The following is a 22,415-nucleotide window of genomic DNA, read 5'->3' as shown; positions in this document are numbered from 1 at the left end:
ATTGTAGGGAAAAATATGGTAAAACTTCGTCCCACACCTTATAGTTTTTACCGACGAACTGTCTTAAGTATATCTTAAGCTCCCTGTTAGCTCTTTCGACTATGTTACCTTGCGGATGGTATGCTGACGTGTTGATTTTTTTAATTTTTAATAATTTACAAGCATCCTTCATAACCGCACTCATGAAGTTTGTTCCCTGATCAGTAACGAGTTCCACAGGAGCGCCAACAAGGCAGATGACATGTTCCACAAATGCTTTAGCTACAGTTGTTGCTTCTTGATTTGCTATTGGTGTAACTATCAAATATCTTGTGAGATCATCTTGTATTACCAATCCGTATTTATTCCCCCTCTCTGATTCTGGTAGTACTACAATATCCATGTACAACTTTTCAAAAGGAAAAGTTGATGTAGTAGTAATCTGCATAGGAATTTTGTTGTATCTACCAATCTTATTTAATTGACAAGATTTGCAACTTTTTACGTAGCCCTCAATATTCCTATCCATACCAGCCCAGAAGAATAACTCCTTTATCCTTTTTTTCATTCTTTTAACACCCACGTGTCCTCCTACCGGAGAGTCATGAAATTCTTTAAGCACTGTATCTACTTCATGTTTTTCAATCTGAATTCGCTCTGTCCCCGGGTTATAATTTTGAAATTTTGATTTAAGTGTTTGTTTGTTTTTCTCCAACTTTTCTGTCCTCTTTAGTTCTTCAGTGCTTGTTTCTTTTTGTACATCTAATTTTAATAATTGTTGCCAGTGATCTTCATGTTCAGGGATGTTATTATTTTCTTCCACTTTTTCTTTTTGTTTCTTACCTTGATTAGGATTCATAAGAAGTTTCTTTTGTTGGCGTGTGAACACAGCTACCGTATTGTTTTCTTCCTCTTTTTGATTTTCACTCGATTTTAGCTCTGGAAGCCGAGATAAAAAATCGGCAACCACGTTCTCTTTCCCTTTCTTATATCGTATTTCACATTCCAATCCTTGCAAGCGCAACCTAAGTCGAGATAAAATCGGCGAGTTTTCTCTAAGGCGCCATATAGAGACTAGGGGCCTATGATCGGAATATACGATAAATTTGTTTCCATATATATAATGTTTAAAGTGTTCCACCGCCCATACTATAGCTAATAGTTCCTTTTCAATAGGGTGATACCGTTTTTCGGCTCCAACCAAGGATCTACTGGCATAAGCGATCGGACATTCTACTGTTTTTTCGTTCGATAATACTGCTCCAAGAGCATAATCGCTAGCATCTGTTGTAATTACAAAACAATCTTCAAAATTTGGTCGCACTAGAATTGGTTCAGAGATAAGTAGGTTTTTTAACGTTTTAAATGCTTCATCGCAATTTTTATCCCAAATGAATTCAGCATTTTTCTTTAAAAGCTCATGCAAAGGCTTTCTAATATCAGAAACGTTTGGTATAAATTTACCATAAAAATTTATCATTCCTAAAAACGATCGTACTTCCTTCAGGGTTTTTGGTGTGTGCATGTCTAAAATTGTTTTCACATTTGCTTGTGTTGGTTTAATACCTGTTTCCTTGATAGTGTGGCCTAAATACGTTATTTCTTTGTGGAGTAATTTGCATTTTGACGGTTCTATTTTGAGATTGTGATTTCTTAAAGCATTAAACACTTTTAGTAGGTTATTGGTGTGCTCTTCTATTGAATCCCCGAACACCACAATATCATCTAAGTAAACGAAAGCTTTAATTGGTTGTATGGTGTAAATCACAGTGTTCATCAGCTTCTGAAATGTTGAAGGACTGTTTTTGAGGCCCATTGGCATTCTTAAAAATTCATAGTGCCCTTTAGCTGTAGAGAAAGCTGTTTTTGCGGCGTCTTTAAGTGCGATGGGTATTTGAAAAAATCCAGATTTCAAATCTATGGTAGAAAAAAATTTACTATTGCCAATATTATCCATGATGTCATCTATTCTGGGAATAGGATATACGAAAGGTTTAGTTATTAAATTGAGAGCACGAAAATCGACTACTATCCGATATTTTTTTTCTCCTTGATCATCCTCAGATTTTTTGGGAATGCACATGACAGGAGCATTCCATGGACTTTTACTTGGCCTTATTATTTTCTGTTTAAGCATTTCTTCTATTTGCTCTTCCATAATATTATTCAGAGCAGCTGGAAATCTGTACTGTCTTTTATATATAGGTATATTGGAATTTGTTTCAATTTCGTGCATTGCTGCTTTAGTAAATGTAAGTTTGTCCCCTGGCAAATGGAATATATCGGTGTATTTTGCAATTATTTGTTGAATGATATTTGTTTTTGTGCTATCTAAATGTGTAAAATTAATTTTCTTTACTAATTCTCTATATCTTTCTGAACCGACTAACTCTTCCTCCTTGCTCGTTTCGACCACATCACAATCAGAGAGTTGTTTCTCCATATGTGAGAGCAACTCATTTTTTTCTTGATTGTCTATCAAAGTACAATCTTCTTCATTCATACTCGCTTCCTCGCTCCCTTTTTCCTTCTCATTTTCATTTATATTCTTTTGCAAATGAATGTTTTCAAATTTTTTTCCTATTCCTAACGTGTATTTTCTTAAAAAACTAGCTCCGATTATTCCTGGAACGCTGAGTGTTTTAAGTATGTAAAATTTTATAGCATATAAAGATTTTCCAACATTTAAATTAACATAAATTGAGCCAATGGTTTCGGACAAAGTTCCATCAAACCCTGACAATGTTATTTTGTCATTGTAATTTATGGATGAAGGCCCTAATTCTTTTGCCGATTCCCAACTCAATGCATTGAAGCAAGCTCCCGAATCAATTAAATACTTTATCATTAATTTTTTTGAGCTCTGCGATAAAATATGAACCATTAGTTTACCATCGCTAGTAAATTCTATATCCAATGATTCATATTCATTTCCACAGACATTTGGTACTTCTTCTATGTTATCCATATATTCTTCTTTAGGACTGAGCAAAAATAAATTTTTCTGTTTTTTCGGAACACTATTAATTACTGTTTCATCACATAGTGTTCCTTGATTTAGTTTTTTGTATGTGTGTTGGAATTCAATGGTTGGTGGTAATATTGATTTTGCCCCCGTGAATTATTAGTTTCATGTTGATTCTGTGGTGGTGTTTGTTGTGAAAAATGTTGTGTATAATAATTTTGTGGTTGTGTTGAATTGTGTGATGGTGTTAGTTGTGTATAATTATTATGGTAGGAACTACTATGCGGAGCAAAATATCTTCTTGGCCGAGAAAAGTTACTGTTAATGTTACGAGTATTTGTGTTATATGCCGTACTATTGTGTTGTGATTGCCAAAAACTGTTTGAATTTGAAGGGTTAGTGAAATTAGTGCTATTGTTGCAGCGTCTAAAACTATTGGCACTACATTCTTCTTGCTGCAGGTTTCTTTCGTCAATCACGCCTTGTGCAGATGAGCCACTACAGTAACTGGTTTGAGGAGTATTATGTGCTTCTGAGCGATTCAACCTTGTTTCGATTTTCCGCATGTGCTCAATTTGAACCACTTCATCTTCCAAATACTCTAAAAGTTCATCGAAATCTAAGTGTTTGTTCATTCTCGCCAGTGTTTGCAGTTCCGAATTTCTCAAACCAGCTAAAAAGTGTATTTTTAGGTTTCGTATGGCGTACGAGTCCTCGGTGTTGTTTTTATCTGCATTAATTATGTTTTCTTTGAGTTTAAGAACCCTTTCTTTGAATGCGGAAAAAGCTTCATTTCCCCCTTGTTGTAGTGTTTCCACTTGTTGGAAAATGGCTTCTAAACTCATTTTTTCTCCAAACAGCTTAATAAGGTTTGTTTTTACTTTTACCCACGATTCGTCTAATATGCGATGAAAGAAACCAGCTGCACTACCTTTTAATTTAAACATTACGGTTCGAATTAAATCTTCCTCCGATTCACCCGCTGGTATTTGTTTAGCAAAGAATTCAACTTGATAAAGAAATCCATCTAAATCATTTGCATTTCCGTTGTATTCCGGAATACATAACATTGCCCTTTCGAGTAGAAATTCATATGCCATTTTGTGGATTGTAGTGTTTAATGCACGCTCGATTTCAATACTCTGGTTGAAAAAGTCTTCCTTAAGAATTCTGAGGTGTTCCGTATAATTATATTCTTTGTGTAGACACTGATCACTATTTGTAGTTGAATTAAGATTGTGTTGCAGATTTGTTGAATGAATTTTATCCACGTTACCGTTATTGATTTTGACAGTCCTGTTTCTAAGCGCCAACACCTTAGGGTTCATTACTCTCTACGTACGCGGCTAAAATAAAATGACGGATTATGATTGCAAAAATTTACCAACTAATTTGATTAGCCTACCGATTATGATGACTATGATTGTAATGATAGTAACAAAAATAAACTGTTGTTAACTTAGTTACACGAAAGAAAAATGATTTTTTTAATAATTAGATCATAATTAGCACTTAACACTATGACGCTGCAATTTACCTTCACCACATACTTTATACCTTTACTTTTACACTATCACTTAGAACACCAGCCAGAAATAACGTTACGTGCGCTACAAAGTAGGCGCTTTACCGCTGTCACCAGATGAAACAACTAAAGATTAATATTTTATAGATTATAACTAACTTTATTTATTAACTTTTATTTCCCGCTACATTAATTTAACCGCCACTCTAAACACACCCGAACTACACGCAAGCCGTCACCGAAGTCCCGCTTCTCTCCGCCATCGCTTCTGTCTCCATTCTCCGATCTCTCTTCGCCGTTCACGATCTCTCTCTCCAAACGATCTGTGCCGATCGCTCTCACTTCATTATCAGCACCCGAGTCGCATTTACACGTTACGCGAATCGTAGCGACCAAGGTCGCTGCACATGGTTTTCGATTGCTGACTTCTCTTCACTTGCTTTTGTCCGAAAAAGTTTTATCAGTCCTGCGTACGAGGAGACGGTTTGAATGAGATTCGATGCTGCCACGGTGCTGCCATGGAAAAGACCGACGCAGCTACCGTCTCCAATCGGACCGCCGAAACAAGAAAAAAAAACAAAACATACTTACCCGAAACAAGTATTGCAAACTTGCAAATGTCTCCCCCGTTGCCAAATACCGCAATGTTATTAAAAGCCTTTCTTGGGCCGTGATCGCTTCTCGCATATTTGTATCCATGCGGCTTATTTCTGGACCGACCAAGGCATAAAGACGATCGAAATCTTCGTGTTTCAAAAACGATAAAATTTTTTATCGTATCTTTTACCATTTTGGCCTTGATGTCGTCCAACAGACGATTTCCATCCTGTCTTCTGCGGAAGAAAACTGGTCGCATCCACCACCGACGGTTTCGCCGAAGACGCCGGTTGTAATTATGATCGTTGTTTGATAAATCATCACTCATAGCTGGAAAATGAAGCTGCTCACGAATTAACTCGCTCAATTGTGGCGGAAACCAAAACAAAACAACTCAACGCATGCAAATGATGTTTATAGCTCAGGGTTGGCTTCGCGGAAACGATATATCTTTTTGACAGATAAATATATGCGCAATCTGAGATTGCGCATCGTCTATTGCTACGGTGAGATTGCGCGTCGTCTATTGCTACTAGTGATGAGAATAGTTCCGAAAATTGAGGAACGGAACGAACCTGCCAATCTGGAGAAAAAAAACGGAACGCGGAACGCAGGTTCAAGGGAACGCAGGATGATCTGCCATGGTTACGCTTTTTTCAGTTGCTCACTTTATATATGGTTAACTTGAAAGTACAGTAGAACGTCGATTATCCGGGGACGGATTAACCGGCGGGTGGCTTAACCGTGCGCATAAATCTGACAGCTGTTCATACGTAAGGCGAAAGTTTGCAGCGATAATCAATTGGGTAACCAGTTTCTTGCGCAGCTCTGAAGTGTCTCCTAGTGTCTAGGGGTGTTTTTGAAATTAATTTTTGTTCATGAACAGTTGTTAAACCTACAGTTATTGATTAAAATAATATTCTACTAACGATTAATCGATTGATTCTAGGTGAATTAATAATAAAACTAGTGAATTTCATATGTTTTATATGCGTTTGACATTTCTTGGATCATTACCCGTGCAAATCGATTAACCGGCAACCGTCCGGTCCCGAGCTGCCCGGATAATCGACGCTCTACTGTATTCATTGAATATTGTGTATTCTATTTTTTGTGCAGTAATCACACAGTTACAATTAAAACAAAGATAAATAATAGTTTACTGAATGTGTAAAACTATTCTTCTACTATAATATAAACGCTTAACTTAAGCAGCCCGCTATACAGTTCCTTTTTCATTAAAAGGTTAAGGCATTTTGTTGTTTCTGTTTTTACTAAAATTAATCATTATTCCCTTTTTATACTTCTAAATAAAGAAGTAAAGCAGAAATTTGTTGCAACGCATATGAAATTTTGATGCAAAATCAAAAAGCTTACAAGTTTAATCGGCTTTTTAAATTTCGTATGGTCTAAATTACACTACACTGATTGAATTAATATTTTTTAATAGAAGCAGATAGCATCGAATAACATTGGTTTATATAAAATAAATAGACTGTTAAGTTGTTTCTGTAGGGTTGACATTATACTGTACGGTGAACTACCCGTATGAAAGTATCCGGTAGTGCACTTTAATTGTCCATAAGAATAGCGCTGTTTCACGGGGCGATAAACAGCGTTAAGGAAATTATTGCGGAAGGCTAAACGTGTCATGCACTCTCAATATTGAGCTGCACAAAGAAGATCTCAGGTAAAAATTCAAACGAGTTCATTGGAGATGCATGCGCAACGAAGCAGCTTAGCACCAGACACATAGCAATTCATTGACTACCACAATGCAGGCTCAGGTGTTGTACCGTTATCTCTTTGACTGAGAGAGTATGGCTTGCGCTGTTATCACTCACATAGACAGAATGTGTGTGTGTTCATACTAGAAAGAAGCAAAAGAGAAGAGAACGCCGTTCTTTACCGGAACGAAAAGAACGCTGAGAGAAACAGGTTCAGATTTTACCTGCTTCCTTTGTACGTACCAAATCGGCCCATCGTATGAAAGAGAGCAGATGATCGTGCGTTCCAGACTGGATCGAAAAGAACGCTGAGAGAAACAGGTTTAAATTGAACCGGCAAACCGGCTCATCAATACAAAGAGAGTAGAATGTCGTGCGTTCTAGGCCGGATCGCAAAGAGCACAGAGAGCAACCGGCCCAGCACAGATCGCCGAGAACGCTGAGAGCAGCCGGTTCAGATCGGGTCGATAAGATCGTTGATAACAGTCGGTTCAGGTCGGATCGCAAAGAACGGTGGGAGCAACAGGTTCAGTTTGAACCTGCTTGGGTTAAAAATAAGGATCGCGGTCCGGATGCTTGCTTTTATGTTCTTTCCGTATAAAGCACGGGAAATAAATAAACGGGTTACGCCGTGCACTTTAGTTTAACACTATATTCATACAATTACAATATTCATACGATTTACATGTTACTCTTGGTTCATATACCAAACACCTCCCCAACCGCACGCATGCACCTAACCGCTTGATCATCCGACTTGAAGTGCCACTCTCGTTTTCTCGGGTCGTCGTCCCGGCTTCGTGTCCTGCGACACGATCGCGATGGCCGCGCCTGTATCGCTGATGGCTACCAACGTCAACGGTTGTCGCTTATAGCGAACAACCCAGAGTGGCAATGTCGCGCGATGCTGGTTCTGTCCACAACATCTCCCCCTGTTAAGATAGCTGGTACTGGTTCAACCAACGTGGAGGTCTTTTATTTCTAGAAGATCGACGTGGTGCTTGTACCAGTTGCGTTCCCCCATTATCATCTTCCAATTGCGCGGCAGAACTGTTATCAGCTAACAGGACAGGAGATTCTTCTTCAGGTGTCGGTGAACATGATGTGTACACTGAAGACGTAAAACTGGTTGCCCACTTGACTATCGCTGCAAATGTTCGCTGTAAGTTTGAACAGCTGTCACATTTATGCGCACGGTTAAGCCGCCCGCCGGTTAAACCGCCCCCGGATAATCGACGTTCTACTGTATTTCATAAATTTAACTCATATGTATTGCTCGTCGTTGGATATCAATGCAACCTTATTCATTTTGTAACTTTTTGATTATGCTATCTCATTATTTTTTATCTCTCTTTTCAGTTCGATGACGACCTAGAACAACACACCTCCACCCAAGCCCACCTAATCTCTTCTTGTTCCTATTCCTCAATTCCGCCGCAACCAACAATCCCAGCACCAACAACTCCAGCACCAACTCCAGCACCAACCACAGCAACAACCCCAGCACAAACCCTAGCACCGACCCCAGCACCGACCCCAGCACCAATCCGGGCACAAACAACTCCAGCACCAACCCCAGCACAAACCCCAGCACCGACCCCAGCACCGACCCCAGCACCAATCCGGGCACAAACAACTCCAGCACCAACCCCAGCACAAACCCCAGCACCGACCCCAGCACCTACCCCAGCACCAAGCCCAGCACCAACCTCAGCGATGGAAAATTATTTCTCCATGTTTGGCCAGTGGGTAGGGGCATGGTTAAACCATTTACCACGCGAGCAACAGAACGATGCCACAAATCGTTTGCGGCAGACGATGCAGGAGTGGGATCTCCAATATAATAAAAAAATAATAAAAATATTTACAAAACCATACCTTTACATAGCTCCGCAAATGTTTATTTAAACATGCACACACATCCTTCACAATTTTGGCAATCGACGATTTAGAAACCTAAAATTATACAATACTCATTATAATCCGTACATGTCATTTTAATTTGTTCAACATTCGGCTATTGCATGGTTTTCGATTGCTGACTTCTCTTCACTTGCTTTTGTCCGAAAAAGTTTTATCAGTCCTGCGTACGAGGAGACGGTTTGAATGAGATTCGATGCTGCCACGGTGCTGCCATGGAAAAGACCGACGCAGCTACCGTCTCCAATCGGACCGCCGAAACAAGAAAAAAAAACAAAACATACTTACCCGAAACAAGTATTGCAAACTTGCAAATGTCTCCCCCGTTGCCAAATACCGCAATGTTATTAAAAGCCTTTCTTGGGCCGTGATCGCTTCTCGCATATTTGTATCCATGCGGCTTATTTCTGGACCGACCAAGGCATAAAGACGATCGAAATCTTCGTGTTTCAAAAACGATAAAATTTTTTATCGTATCGTTTACCATTTCGGCCTTGATGTCGTCCAACAGACGATTTCCATCCTGTCTTCTGCGGAAGAAAACTGGTCGCATCCACCACCGACGGTTTCGCCGAAGACGCCGGTTGTAATTATGATCGTTGTTTGATAAATCATCACTCATAGCTGGAAAATGAAGCTGCTCACGAATTAACTCGCTCAATTGTGGCGGAAACCAAAACAAAACAACTCAACGCATGCAAATGATGTTTATAGCTCAGGGTTGGCTTCGCGGAAACGATATATCTTTTTGACAGATAAATATATGCGCAATCTGAGATTGCGCATCGTCTATTGCTACGGTGAGATTGCGCGTCGTCTATTGCTACTAGTGATGAGAATAGTTCCGAAAATTGAGGAACGGGACGAACCTGCCAATCTGGAGAAAAAAAACGGAACGCGGAACGCAGGTTCAAGGGAACGCAGGATGATCTGCCATGGTTACGCTTTTTTCAGTTGCTCACTTTATATATGGTTAACTTGAAAGTACAGTAGAACGTCGATTATCCGGGGACGGATTAACCGGCGGGTGGCTTAACCGTGCGCATAAATCTGACAGCTGTTCATACGTAAGGCGAAAGTTTGCAGCGATAATCAATTGGGTAACCAGTTTCTTGCGCAGCTCTGAAGTGTCTCCTAGTGTCTAGGGGTGTTTTTGAAATTAATTTTTGTTCATGAACAGTTGTTAAACCTACAGTTATTGATTAAAATAATATTCTACTAACGATTAATCGATTGATTCTAGGTGAATTAATAATAAAACTAGTGAATTTCATATGTTTTATATGCGTTTGACATTTCTTGGATCATTACCCGTGCAAATCGATTAACCGGCAACCGTCCGGTCCCGAGCTGCCCGGATAATCGACGCTCTACTGTATTCATTGAATATTGTGTATTCTATTTTTTGTGCAGTAATCACACAGTTACAATTAAAACAAAGATAAATAATAGTTTACTGAATGTGTAAAACTATTCTTCTACTATAATATAAACGCTTAACTTAAGCAGCCCGCTATACAGTTCCTTTTTCATTAAAAGGTTAAGGCATTTTGTTGTTTCTGTTTTTACTAAAATTAATCATTATTCCCTTTTTATACTTCTAAATAAAGAAGTAAAGCAGAAATTTGTTGCAACGCATATGAAATTTTGATGCAAAATCAAAAAGCTTACAAGTTTAATCGGCTTTTTAAATTTCGTATGGTCTAAATTACACTACACTGATTGAATTAATATTTTTTAATAGAAGCAGATAGCATCGAATAACATTGGTTTATATAAAATAAATAGACTGTTAAGTTGTTTCTGTAGGGTTGACATTATACTGTACGGTGAACTACCCGTATGAAAGTATCCGGTAGTGCACTTTAATTGTCCATAAGAATAGCGCTGTTTCACGGGGCGATAAACAGCGTTAAGGAAATTATTGCGGAAGGCTAAACGTGTCATGCACTCTCAATATTGAGCTGCACAAAGAAGATCTCAGGTAAAAATTCAAACGAGTTCATTGGAGATGCATGCGCAACGAAGCAGCTTAGCACCAGACACATAGCAATTCATTGACTACCACAATGCAGGCTCAGGTGTTGTACCGTTATCTCTTTGACTGAGAGAGTATGGCTTGCGCTGTTATCACTCACATAGACAGAATGTGTGTGTGTTCATACTAGAAAGAAGCAAAAGAGAAGAGAACGCCGTTCTTTACCGGAACGAAAAGAACGCTGAGAGAAACAGGTTCAGATTTTACCTGCTTCCTTTGTACGTACCAAATCGGCCCATCGTATGAAAGAGAGCAGATGATCGTGCGTTCCAGACTGGATCGAAAAGAACGCTGAGAGAAACAGGTTTAAATTGAACCGGCAAACCGGCTCATCAATACAAAGAGAGTAGAATGTCGTGCGTTCTAGGCCGGATCGCAAAGAGCACAGAGAGCAACCGGCCCAGCACAGATCGCCGAGAACGCTGAGAGCAGCCGGTTCAGATCGGGTCGATAAGATCGTTGATAACAGTCGGTTCAGGTCGGATCGCAAAGAACGGTAGGAGCAACAGGTTCAGTTTGAACCTGCTTGGGTTAAAAATAAGGATCGCGGTCCGGATGCTTGCTTTTATGTTCTTTCCGTATAAAGCACGGGAAATAAATAAACGGGTTACGCCGTGCACTTTAGTTTAACACTATATTCATACAATTACAATATTCATACGATTTACATGTTACTCTTGGTTCATATACCAAACACCTCCCCAACCGCACGCATGCACCTAACCGCTTGATCATCCGACTTGAAGTGCCACTCTCGTTTTCTCGGGTCGTCGTCCCGGCTTCGATGGCCGCGCCTGTATCGCTGATGGCTACCAACGTCAACGGTTGTCGCTTATAGCGAACAACCCAGAGTGGCAATGTCGCGCGATGCTGGTTCTGTCCACAACATCTCCCCCTGTTAAGATAGCTGGTACTGGTTCAACCAACGTGGAGGTCTTTTATTTCTAGAAGATCGACGTGGTGCTTGTACCAGTTGCGTTCCCCCATTATCATCTTCCAATTGCTCGGCAGAACTGTTATCAGCTAACAGGACAGGATATTCTTCTTCAGGTGTCGGTGAACATGATGTGTACACTGAAGACGAATCATACAACGATGATGACGATGACGGTGAGGACGTGGACGATGCTGACTCAGACGTAGATAATAATGTAGACGATGGTGACGATGACGGTGAAGACGCGAACGATGCTGGCTTAGAATTGGGTGACGACACAGACGATAGCAATGGCGTACACTGATTTACGTCGCTGGATATCGGTGATGTTCTTGGCTGTACATTCCACGTTCCCAAGAGTACATCCAACGCCATGGGTTGTGAAGGACGATTTGATTGATGGAAGCTTACAGAACGCCTGCGCATTTGGTTTATATGCCTACGAAGTATACGCTGGAAACTAGTTTTAACCTCGTACATAACGCTACCGCATCTCTTTGTTACAATTGCAGGCTCCCATTTCCAATTGTTTCTATAAAACGTTTTGACGTATACCAGTTCTCCACAATGCAAAACCCTCATATTATCCGGTACTCTAGGCTCATTGGAAATAGCAGTGGGCCGCAACAAGTCAAAACATGTGCGCATTTGACGCCCTAACATGACCTCGGCTGGTGATTTGTTTTCATCAATGGCTGGGTTTGGAGTGGATCGATATGTTTGCAAAAATAAATCTATTGCCTCAGGAAGCGAAGTATCATCTGAACAAATCTTTTTCATTGCTCTCTTGAACGTATCTACGAACCTCTCAGCTTGGCCGTTAGATTGAGGATGAAAAGGTGCCGTTCTTAAATGTTGTATGCCATTACTTGTGCAAAAATCTGCAAAAATTCCGCTTGTAAATTGCGTCCCATTATCACTCACCAGTGTAACTGGAATGCCAAAACGTGCAAATATTCCTCTTAAAATTGCTATGGTCGCTGAAGCAGTAGTACTTGATGTTTTAATAACCTCTGGCCATTTGGAGTAAGCATCTACGATTATAAGGAAATAATCTCCCTCTACTGGGCCTGCATAATCGATATGAACTCTCTGCCATGGAGATGACGATTTAGGCCAAGGAACATGAGGTGAATGTGCTGGTGTTTTCGCTGCAGTTTGACATTTCTCGCAAGAAGCTACGCATTCGCTTATATTACTATCTATTGAAGGCCAGTATACGTAGCTACGAGCTAACGATTTCATTCTTTGAATGCCAGGGTGTCCACGGTGAAATTGCCTAAGGCATCTTTGCTGCAGGATATTTGGAATTACGACTCTCTCTCCGAATAAAATACAATTTTCTACTGCTGGTAGGGCTTCTCTTCTCGCATAAAATCGTGAAAATTCTCCTGCATAAGTAGTATTTTGGGGCCAGCCCTTTTGTATAAAATGAAATATTTTGCATAAAATGGGATCTTTTAGTGTCTGTTTGGCGATCTCCATGAAGCTAATTGGTAAGGATGAAATATTACTGATGACGACTGACTTTACATCCCTCTCCAATTCCAAATTAGCTATAATATAATCTTCATCTGGCTTGTTGTGCTTGCTTATTAGTCGTGATAATATGTCGGCATTGCCAAAATTTTCCGTGGAAATATATTCGATTTGAAAATCGTACATTAAAAGGGTTAGGGTAAAACGCTGCAATCTGTTAGCAGTGTAAACAGGTATTCCTTTCTTGTTACCAAATATTCTCAAAAGAGGCCTGTGGTCTGTTTGAAGGCGAAAATGTCGACCAAATATCATTTTGTGGAATTTGGTTACCGCAAAAATGATTGATAACCCTTCCCGATCGATCTGACTATATCCTTGCTCGGCTTTTGTAAGCGATCTTGATGCATGTTGCACAACTTTCATAGTACCGTCGGGCATCCTGTGACTTAAGGTTGCTCCTAGACCAACAGAAGACGCATCAGCTGATACTATTATCTCGAATCGTGGATCGTAGTGGGTTAACGCTAGGTTTGACGATAATATAGTTTTGAACTTTTCGAAGACCTTCTGGCACTCTGCTGACCAATCAAATTGTTTCTCTTCCTTCAACAATGCATCTAGTGGGTTTCGTAGATTACGCAGATTTGGGATGAAACGACCATAGTAATTAAGCGCCCCAAGAAATGATCGTACTTCGCTGACGTCTGACGGTGCTGGCAGATTAATGATCGCTTCTACTTTGGATGGATCGGGACTGATGCCGTTTCTATCTATTATGTGCCCTAGATATCTTATTTGTGACTTATTGAACGAGCATTTATCGACACGGATTGTAAAACCGTACTCCTGAATACGACCTAGGGTTTGAAGCAGAGTTTCATCGTGCTCTTCTTGATTCCTAACTCCGACAATGATGTCGTCCATATAGCTGGAGACGCCACGTAGACCAACAAGCATCTTGTCCATCAGTTGTTGGAATGCAGCGGGGGCTATCTTGATACCCGGTGGCAGTCTGTTGTAGGAATACAACCCTTTGTGTGTGTTGATCGTCAAGAGACTCCGGCTCTGCTCTGCGATTTCGACCTGAAGGAAAGCATCCGTTAAATCAATTTGCGTAAAATGAGTACAATTACCTAGTTTGGCGAATATATCTGCTGGTAACGGAAGCGGATACTCCTGGGGATGCAATGCTCCATTAAGCCCGGTCGAGTAATCTCCACAGATCCTTATTTGGCCGTTTGCTTTCCGTACCACAACAATCGGCGCAGCCCAATCAGAATAGTCTACCGGTGTGATTACTCCCAATTGCTGCAACCTGTCGAGCTCTTTATCAACTGCGTCGAGCATTGCGTACGCAACTGGACGCTTAGGGCAGAAAACTGGACGGCAATGCTCCTTCAGTTGCAGATTAACGTTTCCTTTTGTACATAGACCCATACCAGCTCCAAAAAGGCGGGGAAATCGTTGTTCCAAATCCTTAACACTCGATGTATGAATGACGTTGCATATCTGGTCAATAGGCACTGACCACAAAGAAAATGCCTCGACTAAATCCGTGCCCAGTAGTCTCAAATCCGCTTGAGACACATATATCGTTTCTCGACGCTGCTTCTCTCCGATGATGATGTTTGCATTAAACTCTCCGATTATTGGTAGCTCTCCTCCTGATGCTGTCTTAGCGTCAACTGATGATGGTGATAGTGGTGGTGCTCCAATGTGCTTCCATACGTTTTTACCGATGACTGTGATGTCGGAAGCGGTGTCTAGCTGTAGTCTTAGACTTTTGCCATTGATGTTGAGTGGCACATATTTCCTCCTCTGCTGGACGCTGTGCACGTTGACAGTAACAGTTCTAGTACTCGTTTGATGTTGATCGAAAGGGTTATTAAAATTGTTGCGTGTTAAACTGGCCTTCGTGTTACAAAACCCTTCCTTGTGCCCTATTTTACCACACGCAGTGCATTTATAAGTACGATATGTGCAGTTACGAGACCAATGTAATGCTCCGCACAGCCAACACGGATGGCGGGGGTCTCTTGAGGATGACAGTTTACTAGAGGGATAGGAACGATGGTACTGAAACCGTCTTTGTTGTACTGCGTATACTTGTTCTGACGTGTCACGCTCGATCATAGCGCTGTCGCGTCTCAGATTGATGACGCGCTGACATTCTGCCGTAACTTGTTCTAATGTAGTTTCAGGACGTTCCTCAATTCGGGATAGCAATCTTTGCCTGATTTCCACTTCGCAATCATCCTTCAATCCGCAGACAAATACGAGGCATTTGAGCTGTTCCTCAGAAAGCTTCCCGAGCTCAAAGTTAATAACCCCTCGGTTAATGCGACAAGCATACGCTAAATAGTCCTCAGATTTCCCTTTGCACGTATTTAGACATTTGAAGCGTCTATGTAACAGGGACTCCTTGGTGCCGAACAAGTCCGTGAGTTTGATGACTGTTTCTGACAAAGAAAAATCACGTGAATATTTTGGTAAAATAAAATTGACATACCGATCGTGTTCGAGGGTTCCCAGTTTGCGCATAAGAAGGCGCACTTTCGCTTCGTCGCTCAAGCGGGCTGCATCTTTCTCGAACAAATCCTCATATCGGCTGTACCATGCTGCGAATGTCGATCCAGCTTCAGCTTCATAGTTAAACTCCTTTAAATGGCTGCATAGTGAATCCAGAATTTGTTCGGGCGATGTGAGTGAATTTTGGCCTGAACCCGATCCTTGGTGCTGCATCAGCTGTGCCAAAATATTCTGCTGCTGCGTCATTTGCTGCTGCATGAGTTTCAGAATCTGCATCATCGAAGAATTTTCCGTTAGGGGCGATGGCGGCATTTCCCCCAGGACAATCGCATGGCAATCGGATTGAACGCGCAACATTTTCCATACAATCCGCAGTGTTGCGTTTTCTTCGCGCCAACTTTGCCTGTATTTTCAATGAGCCAAGCGATTTTACCCCCTCCTACACGCGTTGTATCCTTCAGTACGCTTGTCGCGGCAACGTTCACCACATACACACACATCTCCACACTCAGCGTACGACATCTTCCCTGTTGCTGTTCTGGACTCAGACAAAATTTGTGTTTCTACACTTATTGTTCAAAAAAGTAGTAGCTCCTAGGATCTGACTTTACAAACAAATATCAAAATTTTATGTTCTGCTAATGATATTGTGGAAGCGTTACCAAGTCGGTTGTTGAGCGTGGATTTAAAAAAGTATATTTTTCGACTAATTTAAAATATTCACACTTTTTTACAAATCTTCGACTTGTCCCTTTGGTGGATTTTCTGCTTCTCCTTGCATGCCCTTATTTGGGTAGGAATCAGCGCGCGCTGTCCCGATTCCCGATCTTCGATCGTTGACCTGGCGCGCGAACCCTGACCGCTCCGAACATTTCTTTTATCTCTCTCTCTCTCTCTCTCTAGCTCTGTTTGGTGTTTTATGGCACCGTCGATCAGCTTATCGTTCTAATCGATAAGCGCACCTGCCTTTATAATTATCTCGCATTTGTTATTGCTCTTATGTCAACATACAGACGTGTCAACAGATATTGCACTGAATTTAATTGCACTACATTAAGTTTTTACATATCTTTCGTAAAAGTTCGTCAGAGTATGAAAATGTCGATACAATTTGTCATGAATAACTTAAATTTCAAGATTTTCGCGCATAAAATTATGACGCGCGCTGTGTGTGCGGCGGCGTAATTCGCTACTCGTATAGCCGTCTCGCTTCTTCTTGTGTGTGCTTTACCGTTGCTCACCGCTTCAAGAACATTGCTGCTCACACACACGTCAGTCTGTGGCAAACAATTGGAGGGGGAGGATGTGTCGGTTTGCTCCAGAAATCGTGTGTGATTTTGGTGTTCTGGATTTGGTTCCATCGCTGTTTGTTTTGGTGAATTTGAAAAGGTAAGAATCATCAACAGATGTAAAAGTGTGAGAGTAAGATGATGCTGATGGTGACTGATGCTTTTCTTTGTTTCTTTTCCTGCTTTCATCCACTGATGGCGTCGAGCATCGCCGAGGATGTGATCGAATGCGGAATATTCTAAACGAGGAGCTTCATTCCGTATTTTGTTTGCAATAAGGTAAGTTATGATAACACACAAAGCATACCAAAAAAGAGTGAGTAATCTTATTCTTAACTTTAATTTCTTCAACAGCGCTGAACTCATCCTCCAGCTTACAACGAACGGTCAACGGATGAGGAAGGAGAGGAGGGACGGCAAAGGTACACGCACAAACGTGCACACATCAGCCTTCTCGGAGAACGAGAACACGGGAGGGGGAGACCGGCAACGTATAGAACCTTTACGCTCCCTCGTGCGTTCGTGCGTGCGTGCGCGCGCGCGTCTATGTGTGTGTATGTGTGTGCATGCCTGCGTGCGTGGCTGTGTGTGTTTTTGCCGCTTCGCATAACGAGATCCTACGGGATCACCTTGCGAAAAACACCAAGAGAGGGGGAGGGGTAGGTATGTGTGTATGTGTGTGTGTATGTGTGCTTACATGCGTGCGTGGCTGTGTATGTGTGTGTATGTGTGCTTTTGCTGTTTGGCGATCTCCTACGGAATCACCTTGCGAAAACACGTGGGGGGGGGAGGAGGAGTGAGGTGTGTGTGTGCTTGCCTGCGTGCTTTGTGTGTGTGTTTTTGCGTTCACGTTCTACGGGATCACTTTGCGAAAAACACCAAGGGGAGGAGGAGGTGTGTGTGTGTGTGTGTGTGTATGTATTTTTTTCTTTGCCGATTCGCACTCTCTCGCGGATCTAGTTGTGTGCGTTAGTTTTTTTTTTAGTTTCTTCGAAAAATACCTGGGGGAGGATGTGTGTATGAAAGAATTTACTTCAGACAAGAAAGTGAAAAATAAAAAACGAATATGAAATATGTTAAACGAAGTTTTAAGTGTGTCTGAACTCATTGCAATCCGAAAGAAAGCGAGGGGGGCTCTTAAAATGTAGTACACATGTATGCAACATGTATCGTGTCGCCGCGACGGTGTATCTCGCTCAATCCGTTAAGCCTGAAAAGTGCTTCTATCGGATCGTCTAATCGGGCGCCATTTAATCAATCCGTTAGCGAAAAGTCGCATGGATTTTGGTACCGGGGTTGCAATGGAGGTTGTTGCAATGGCGGTTCTCCGGAACCATTTTGTGACGGGTGTGGTGCGATCGATGGCTGAACATTAAAAACTCCACTAGAACGTCGTTCTTCATCACCACTGATGTTCATTTTTTTTAAACACTTATTAAAATAGCAATAATCCTCAACAAAAACAAAATAAATAAAACGCACTGTACACGAACTTTTTGCTCAACCCAATGATGAGGAGCTTAACGTTGTTGTCGTTTATTACTCTTTTTTTTTTACTGCTTCGTACACGAAAATGTTCCTGCTCTCACTGATGAAGCGTTTAAAACGTTATTTTCTTTGCACTTGTAACACTTAAGGCTCAACGATGAGTTTTTCTGTTTTTAATACGGTTAGCATGGGGAAAAACACGATGGCGTTTTTTTTTTCTTCAATATATATCGCGGGCTCGACTCAATGATAAGGTAAATCTCGTCGCCACTTTTATGTTCTTTCCGTATAAAGCACGGGAAATAAATAAACGGGTTACGCCGTGCACTTTAGTTTAACACTATATTCATACAATTACAATATTCATACGATTTACATGTAACTCTTGGTTCATATATAAAACACCTCCCCAACCGCACGCATGCACCTAACCGCTTGATCATCCGACTTGAAGTGCCACTCTCGTTTTCTCGGGTCGTCGTCCCGGCTTCGTGTCCTGCGACACGATCGCGATGGCCGCGCCTGTATCGCTGATGGCTACCAACGTCAACGGTTGTCGCTTATAGCGAACAACCCAGAGTGACAATGTCGCGCGATGCTGGTTCTGTCCACAACACTTGCATGCTGGAACGGATCGCACCTGGCAGGTTCGGAACGCAACGCGCATCACTAATTGCTACGGTAACAGGTTGGCTGATAAGTACCCGGTCTGACTCATATATGGCGCCGCTAGTATTAAATGCATATTATTTTTACAGTGGAGCGCCGTTTATCCGGATACCTTTTATCCGGCTTCCCGTTTATCCGTGCTGTTGAGAAATGACAGTTCAATCAAGGTGTTATAAATGACAAGGTGAAGTTGTTCAGAGCAAAATGACATTTCTCGACTTGACATATCTCTTCCGGGGGCTCCGGTATAAAAATCGTGGAGGGCTGGTGCGGGATAAGGAAATTTGTATGCAGAGAGTGACAGATGTCCCCCACAATGTCGCCCAGCAAAAGCGATAAAAATCAACCTTCTAAATACATTATCCTTGAGTTCAATACAAAAGTGACATTGCGTTATGAGGAGGATATTTGAAAAAGCGGTTATAAGAGCACATTGTCACTACAAAAACACTATAATGCATGGCAAATTTTAAATATTCTTTTTGGAAAAACATGAAGTTAGTAAAAACTGGGTTATTTTTATCAAAAAATAAGAAAAATGCCAAAACATAACCAGGAATTGGTGATAAAATATATCATTTTACTCATTATCCGTGTTATTCGCTTATCCGGGCGAGGTCAAGTCCCGAGAAGCCCGGATAAACGGCACTCCACTGTATATAGTACCAGTATATAGTATAGTATAGTATAGTATATAGTGACTTCAAATGATTCGTGTCAAAATTTGACGTCTGTATGTCAATTAGTTTGTGAGACAGAGCGTCTTTTGTCAAGCAACTTTTGTTATTTTGTTGTTCCACCAAAACAAAGCACCGTGCCACAAGTCATTGAGAACGATGGCAAAAATTCATGAATTGGGCTTCGAATTGCTTCCCCACCCACCGTATTCTCCAGATCTGGCCCCCAGCGACTTTTTCTTGTTCTCGGACCTCAAAAGGATGCTCGCAGGGAAAAAATTTGGCTGCAATGAAGAGGTGGTCGCCGAAACTGAGGCCTATTTTGAGGCAAAACCGAAGGAGTACTACCAAAATGGTATCAAAAAATTGGACGGTCGTTATAATCGTTGTATCGCTCTTGAAGGGAAATATGTTGAATAATAAAAATGAATTTTGACAAAAAAAAGTATTTTTCTTTGTTAGACCGGGGACTTATCAGCCAACCTGTTATCATGGTAACGTGCAAGCTCTGATCCATACGATACGTTTGTTGGCCAGCCCTTTTTTATATTTGTGTAGACCTGTCTTAGTGCGGGATCGCTCTGGGTTTTTATCTCAACGTCTCTGAACGTGAGGGGGAATGCATTTATGAAATTTGGTTACAGGAATGCATTTTATCCCAAACAGCATTTTATGAAATTCGGTTACAGCGTATCCCAAGTAGCCTTAAGAAACTCTATTTGATTATTAACAGTTTTTTAAAGCCGTTAAAAATCAAATCGAGTTTCTTAAGGGAATATGACATGTGCTTGCGTTACAGCATAACGACATGTTACGTTACCTTGTTTTTTTACTCAGGTCAATATAACTGACAGTGTTATTCAAATTTTATCAACACTATGTAGTTTTCATGTAGTTTAAGCAGTATTTAAATATTATTTATTTTTATTAACATTTTTTTTTCATAAAGTGCCCTGATTTTAATTGCAAAACATTTCATTACTTTAATTACATTTTTAATATTTGATTTCAGTTTTTCTTCATTTGATAGGATAATTTAAAAGAAAATAAAATAATATTTTGTTTTATTTTAATGAAGATTTTTGACGTATGACAAAACTTAACATCGCATACCATTTTCCAAACTTAAAAATATTTTATGTTTAAAATCATTAATAATTTAATTAATGTTTAAATTAATGTTTAACCCTATTCCAGGCAACCGGCTACCCGGGTAGCCAAATCGATTTTGATTCCTCATTTCTCTGATTCTAGGATTCCGATTGACTTGAAATTTGGAATATGTGTGTAATCCACAGCCATCTTTTAATGAAATTTTTCGTAGAATTTTTTGAGAATAATTAACCTGATTTTTAGAATTAAATTTTTCTATACCCCTATTCCAGGCAACCGGGCTACCCGGGTAGCCAGCGACTTTGGAGGCTTATAACTTCTAAACGCGTTATCCAATGACGATGCAAAATTCAGATAAAAAATAAAGCAACTTATCTAGTTTCTATATCTGTGCAGATATCGTCTGAACTCGTTATCGTTTTAATGTAACAATTTTTTTAAATTGAGAGGTTTGTTTTCAAAAAAATGACAAAACGTCAAAATATTGTTTTTGACTACTTTACAAATTTTTCTCGACAAATTCACTCTTAGTGCTATTAGATCTATGTATGACACGCCTTGCATAAATTTTTCAGAATTTTTCTGTTGGTATATAAAAAGTTATACAAGTTTTAATTTGAATAAAAACCGTTACATTATACCCGCCATGATAGAAACACAACATCATGAATTAACATCCAGTGGCAATATTCATGTATTTTTATTTAAATGTGTTTTTGATATATATATATATATATATATATATATATATATATATATATATATATATATATATATATATATATATATATATATATATATATATTCATATGTTTGAAAATTCTGAATAATCAACTTAAGTATTTGTAGTCGACACACATTTTTACAAACTACTTTGTTTGAGGAATGCTCTACACATACTGGTTTACAACATAATGAGCATTCTTTTCTTGTCGCCCGCCGTTTTACACAAAGGTGACATTTGCCTTTTTGTTGTATTCTGCCAGTTACATCTCGTTCCTCCGAAACATGAGGAACATTTACAACTACTGGATTTATTGGTTTTCCAAGCATGCTCTCTATGCCGCTACGGGGTCCAAAATGTCGCATTATTTGAGCATTTTGAGATCGACTAACGATCTCGTCCATTCCCAGTTGCTCGGCTACTTGTTGTAAATATAACCTTCTGGTATAATTCGTGCTATTGAAATGAGGATTATTTTCCATGTAAGTAATATAGGCAGCGTATGCAGCTATATCCAAAATATTGTAGAAAAAGGCCAAGGGCCATCGTCTGGTTTTCCTTTTAGTAGTAAAATGTGCTAAGCATTGATCCATTGTGTCAACTCCCCCTTTGTACTTGTTGTAATCCAACATCATAGTTGGTTTTTTTTGGTCCATGCGTTTTAGTGTCATAGTGGGACGTTGATATCAATAATACCGACCTATTTTTTTTTTGGAATGTAGGAACACATGGTGACATTGTTTTGGAATACAAATTTCG

General features: G+C 40.3%; 2 protein-coding genes across 2 annotated transcripts; both read right to left on the bottom strand.

Moving 5' to 3' along the window:
• Nucleotides 1-11,544: 11,544 nt before the first annotated feature.
• Nucleotides 11,545-13,173, bottom strand: LOC125908332 (uncharacterized protein K02A2.6-like). Its single transcript, XM_049611035.1, has one exon. It carries the CDS (start codon nucleotides 13,171-13,173, stop codon nucleotides 11,650-11,652), a length of 1,524 nt encoding a protein of 507 aa, XP_049466992.1. The 3' UTR covers nucleotides 11,545-11,649.
• Nucleotides 13,174-13,772: 599 nt separating this feature from the next.
• LOC125908331 (uncharacterized protein K02A2.6-like) lies at nucleotides 13,773-16,053 on the bottom strand. The gene is made up of 2 exons (XM_049611034.1): nucleotides 13,861-16,053; nucleotides 13,773-13,784 (listed from the first exon to the last, which is right to left on the bottom strand). The coding sequence occupies exons 1-2, from the start codon at nucleotides 16,051-16,053 to the stop codon at nucleotides 13,773-13,775; spliced, it is 2,205 nt and encodes a 734-aa protein (XP_049466991.1).
• Between the last annotated feature and the right edge of the window lie 6,362 nt (nucleotides 16,054-22,415).

The sequence above is a fragment of the Anopheles coluzzii genome, chromosome 2 (genome assembly GCF_943734685.1).
Source record: "Anopheles coluzzii chromosome 2, AcolN3, whole genome shotgun sequence".
Taxonomy (NCBI): domain Eukaryota; kingdom Metazoa; phylum Arthropoda; class Insecta; order Diptera; family Culicidae; genus Anopheles; species Anopheles coluzzii.
The sequence above is the reverse complement of the archived record's forward strand: the minus strand, read 5'-3'. Positions and strand labels throughout refer to the sequence as shown.

What these genes read in the sequence shown, in the direction of transcription:
- LOC125908331 (XM_049611034.1), bottom strand. Translation starts at nt 16,053, where the DNA reads ATGTTGCGCGTTCAATCCGATTGCCATGCGATTGTCCTGGGGGAAATG.
- LOC125908332 (XM_049611035.1), bottom strand. Translation starts at nt 13,173, where the DNA reads ATGGAGATCGCCAAACAGACACTAAAAGATCCCATTTTATGCAAAATA.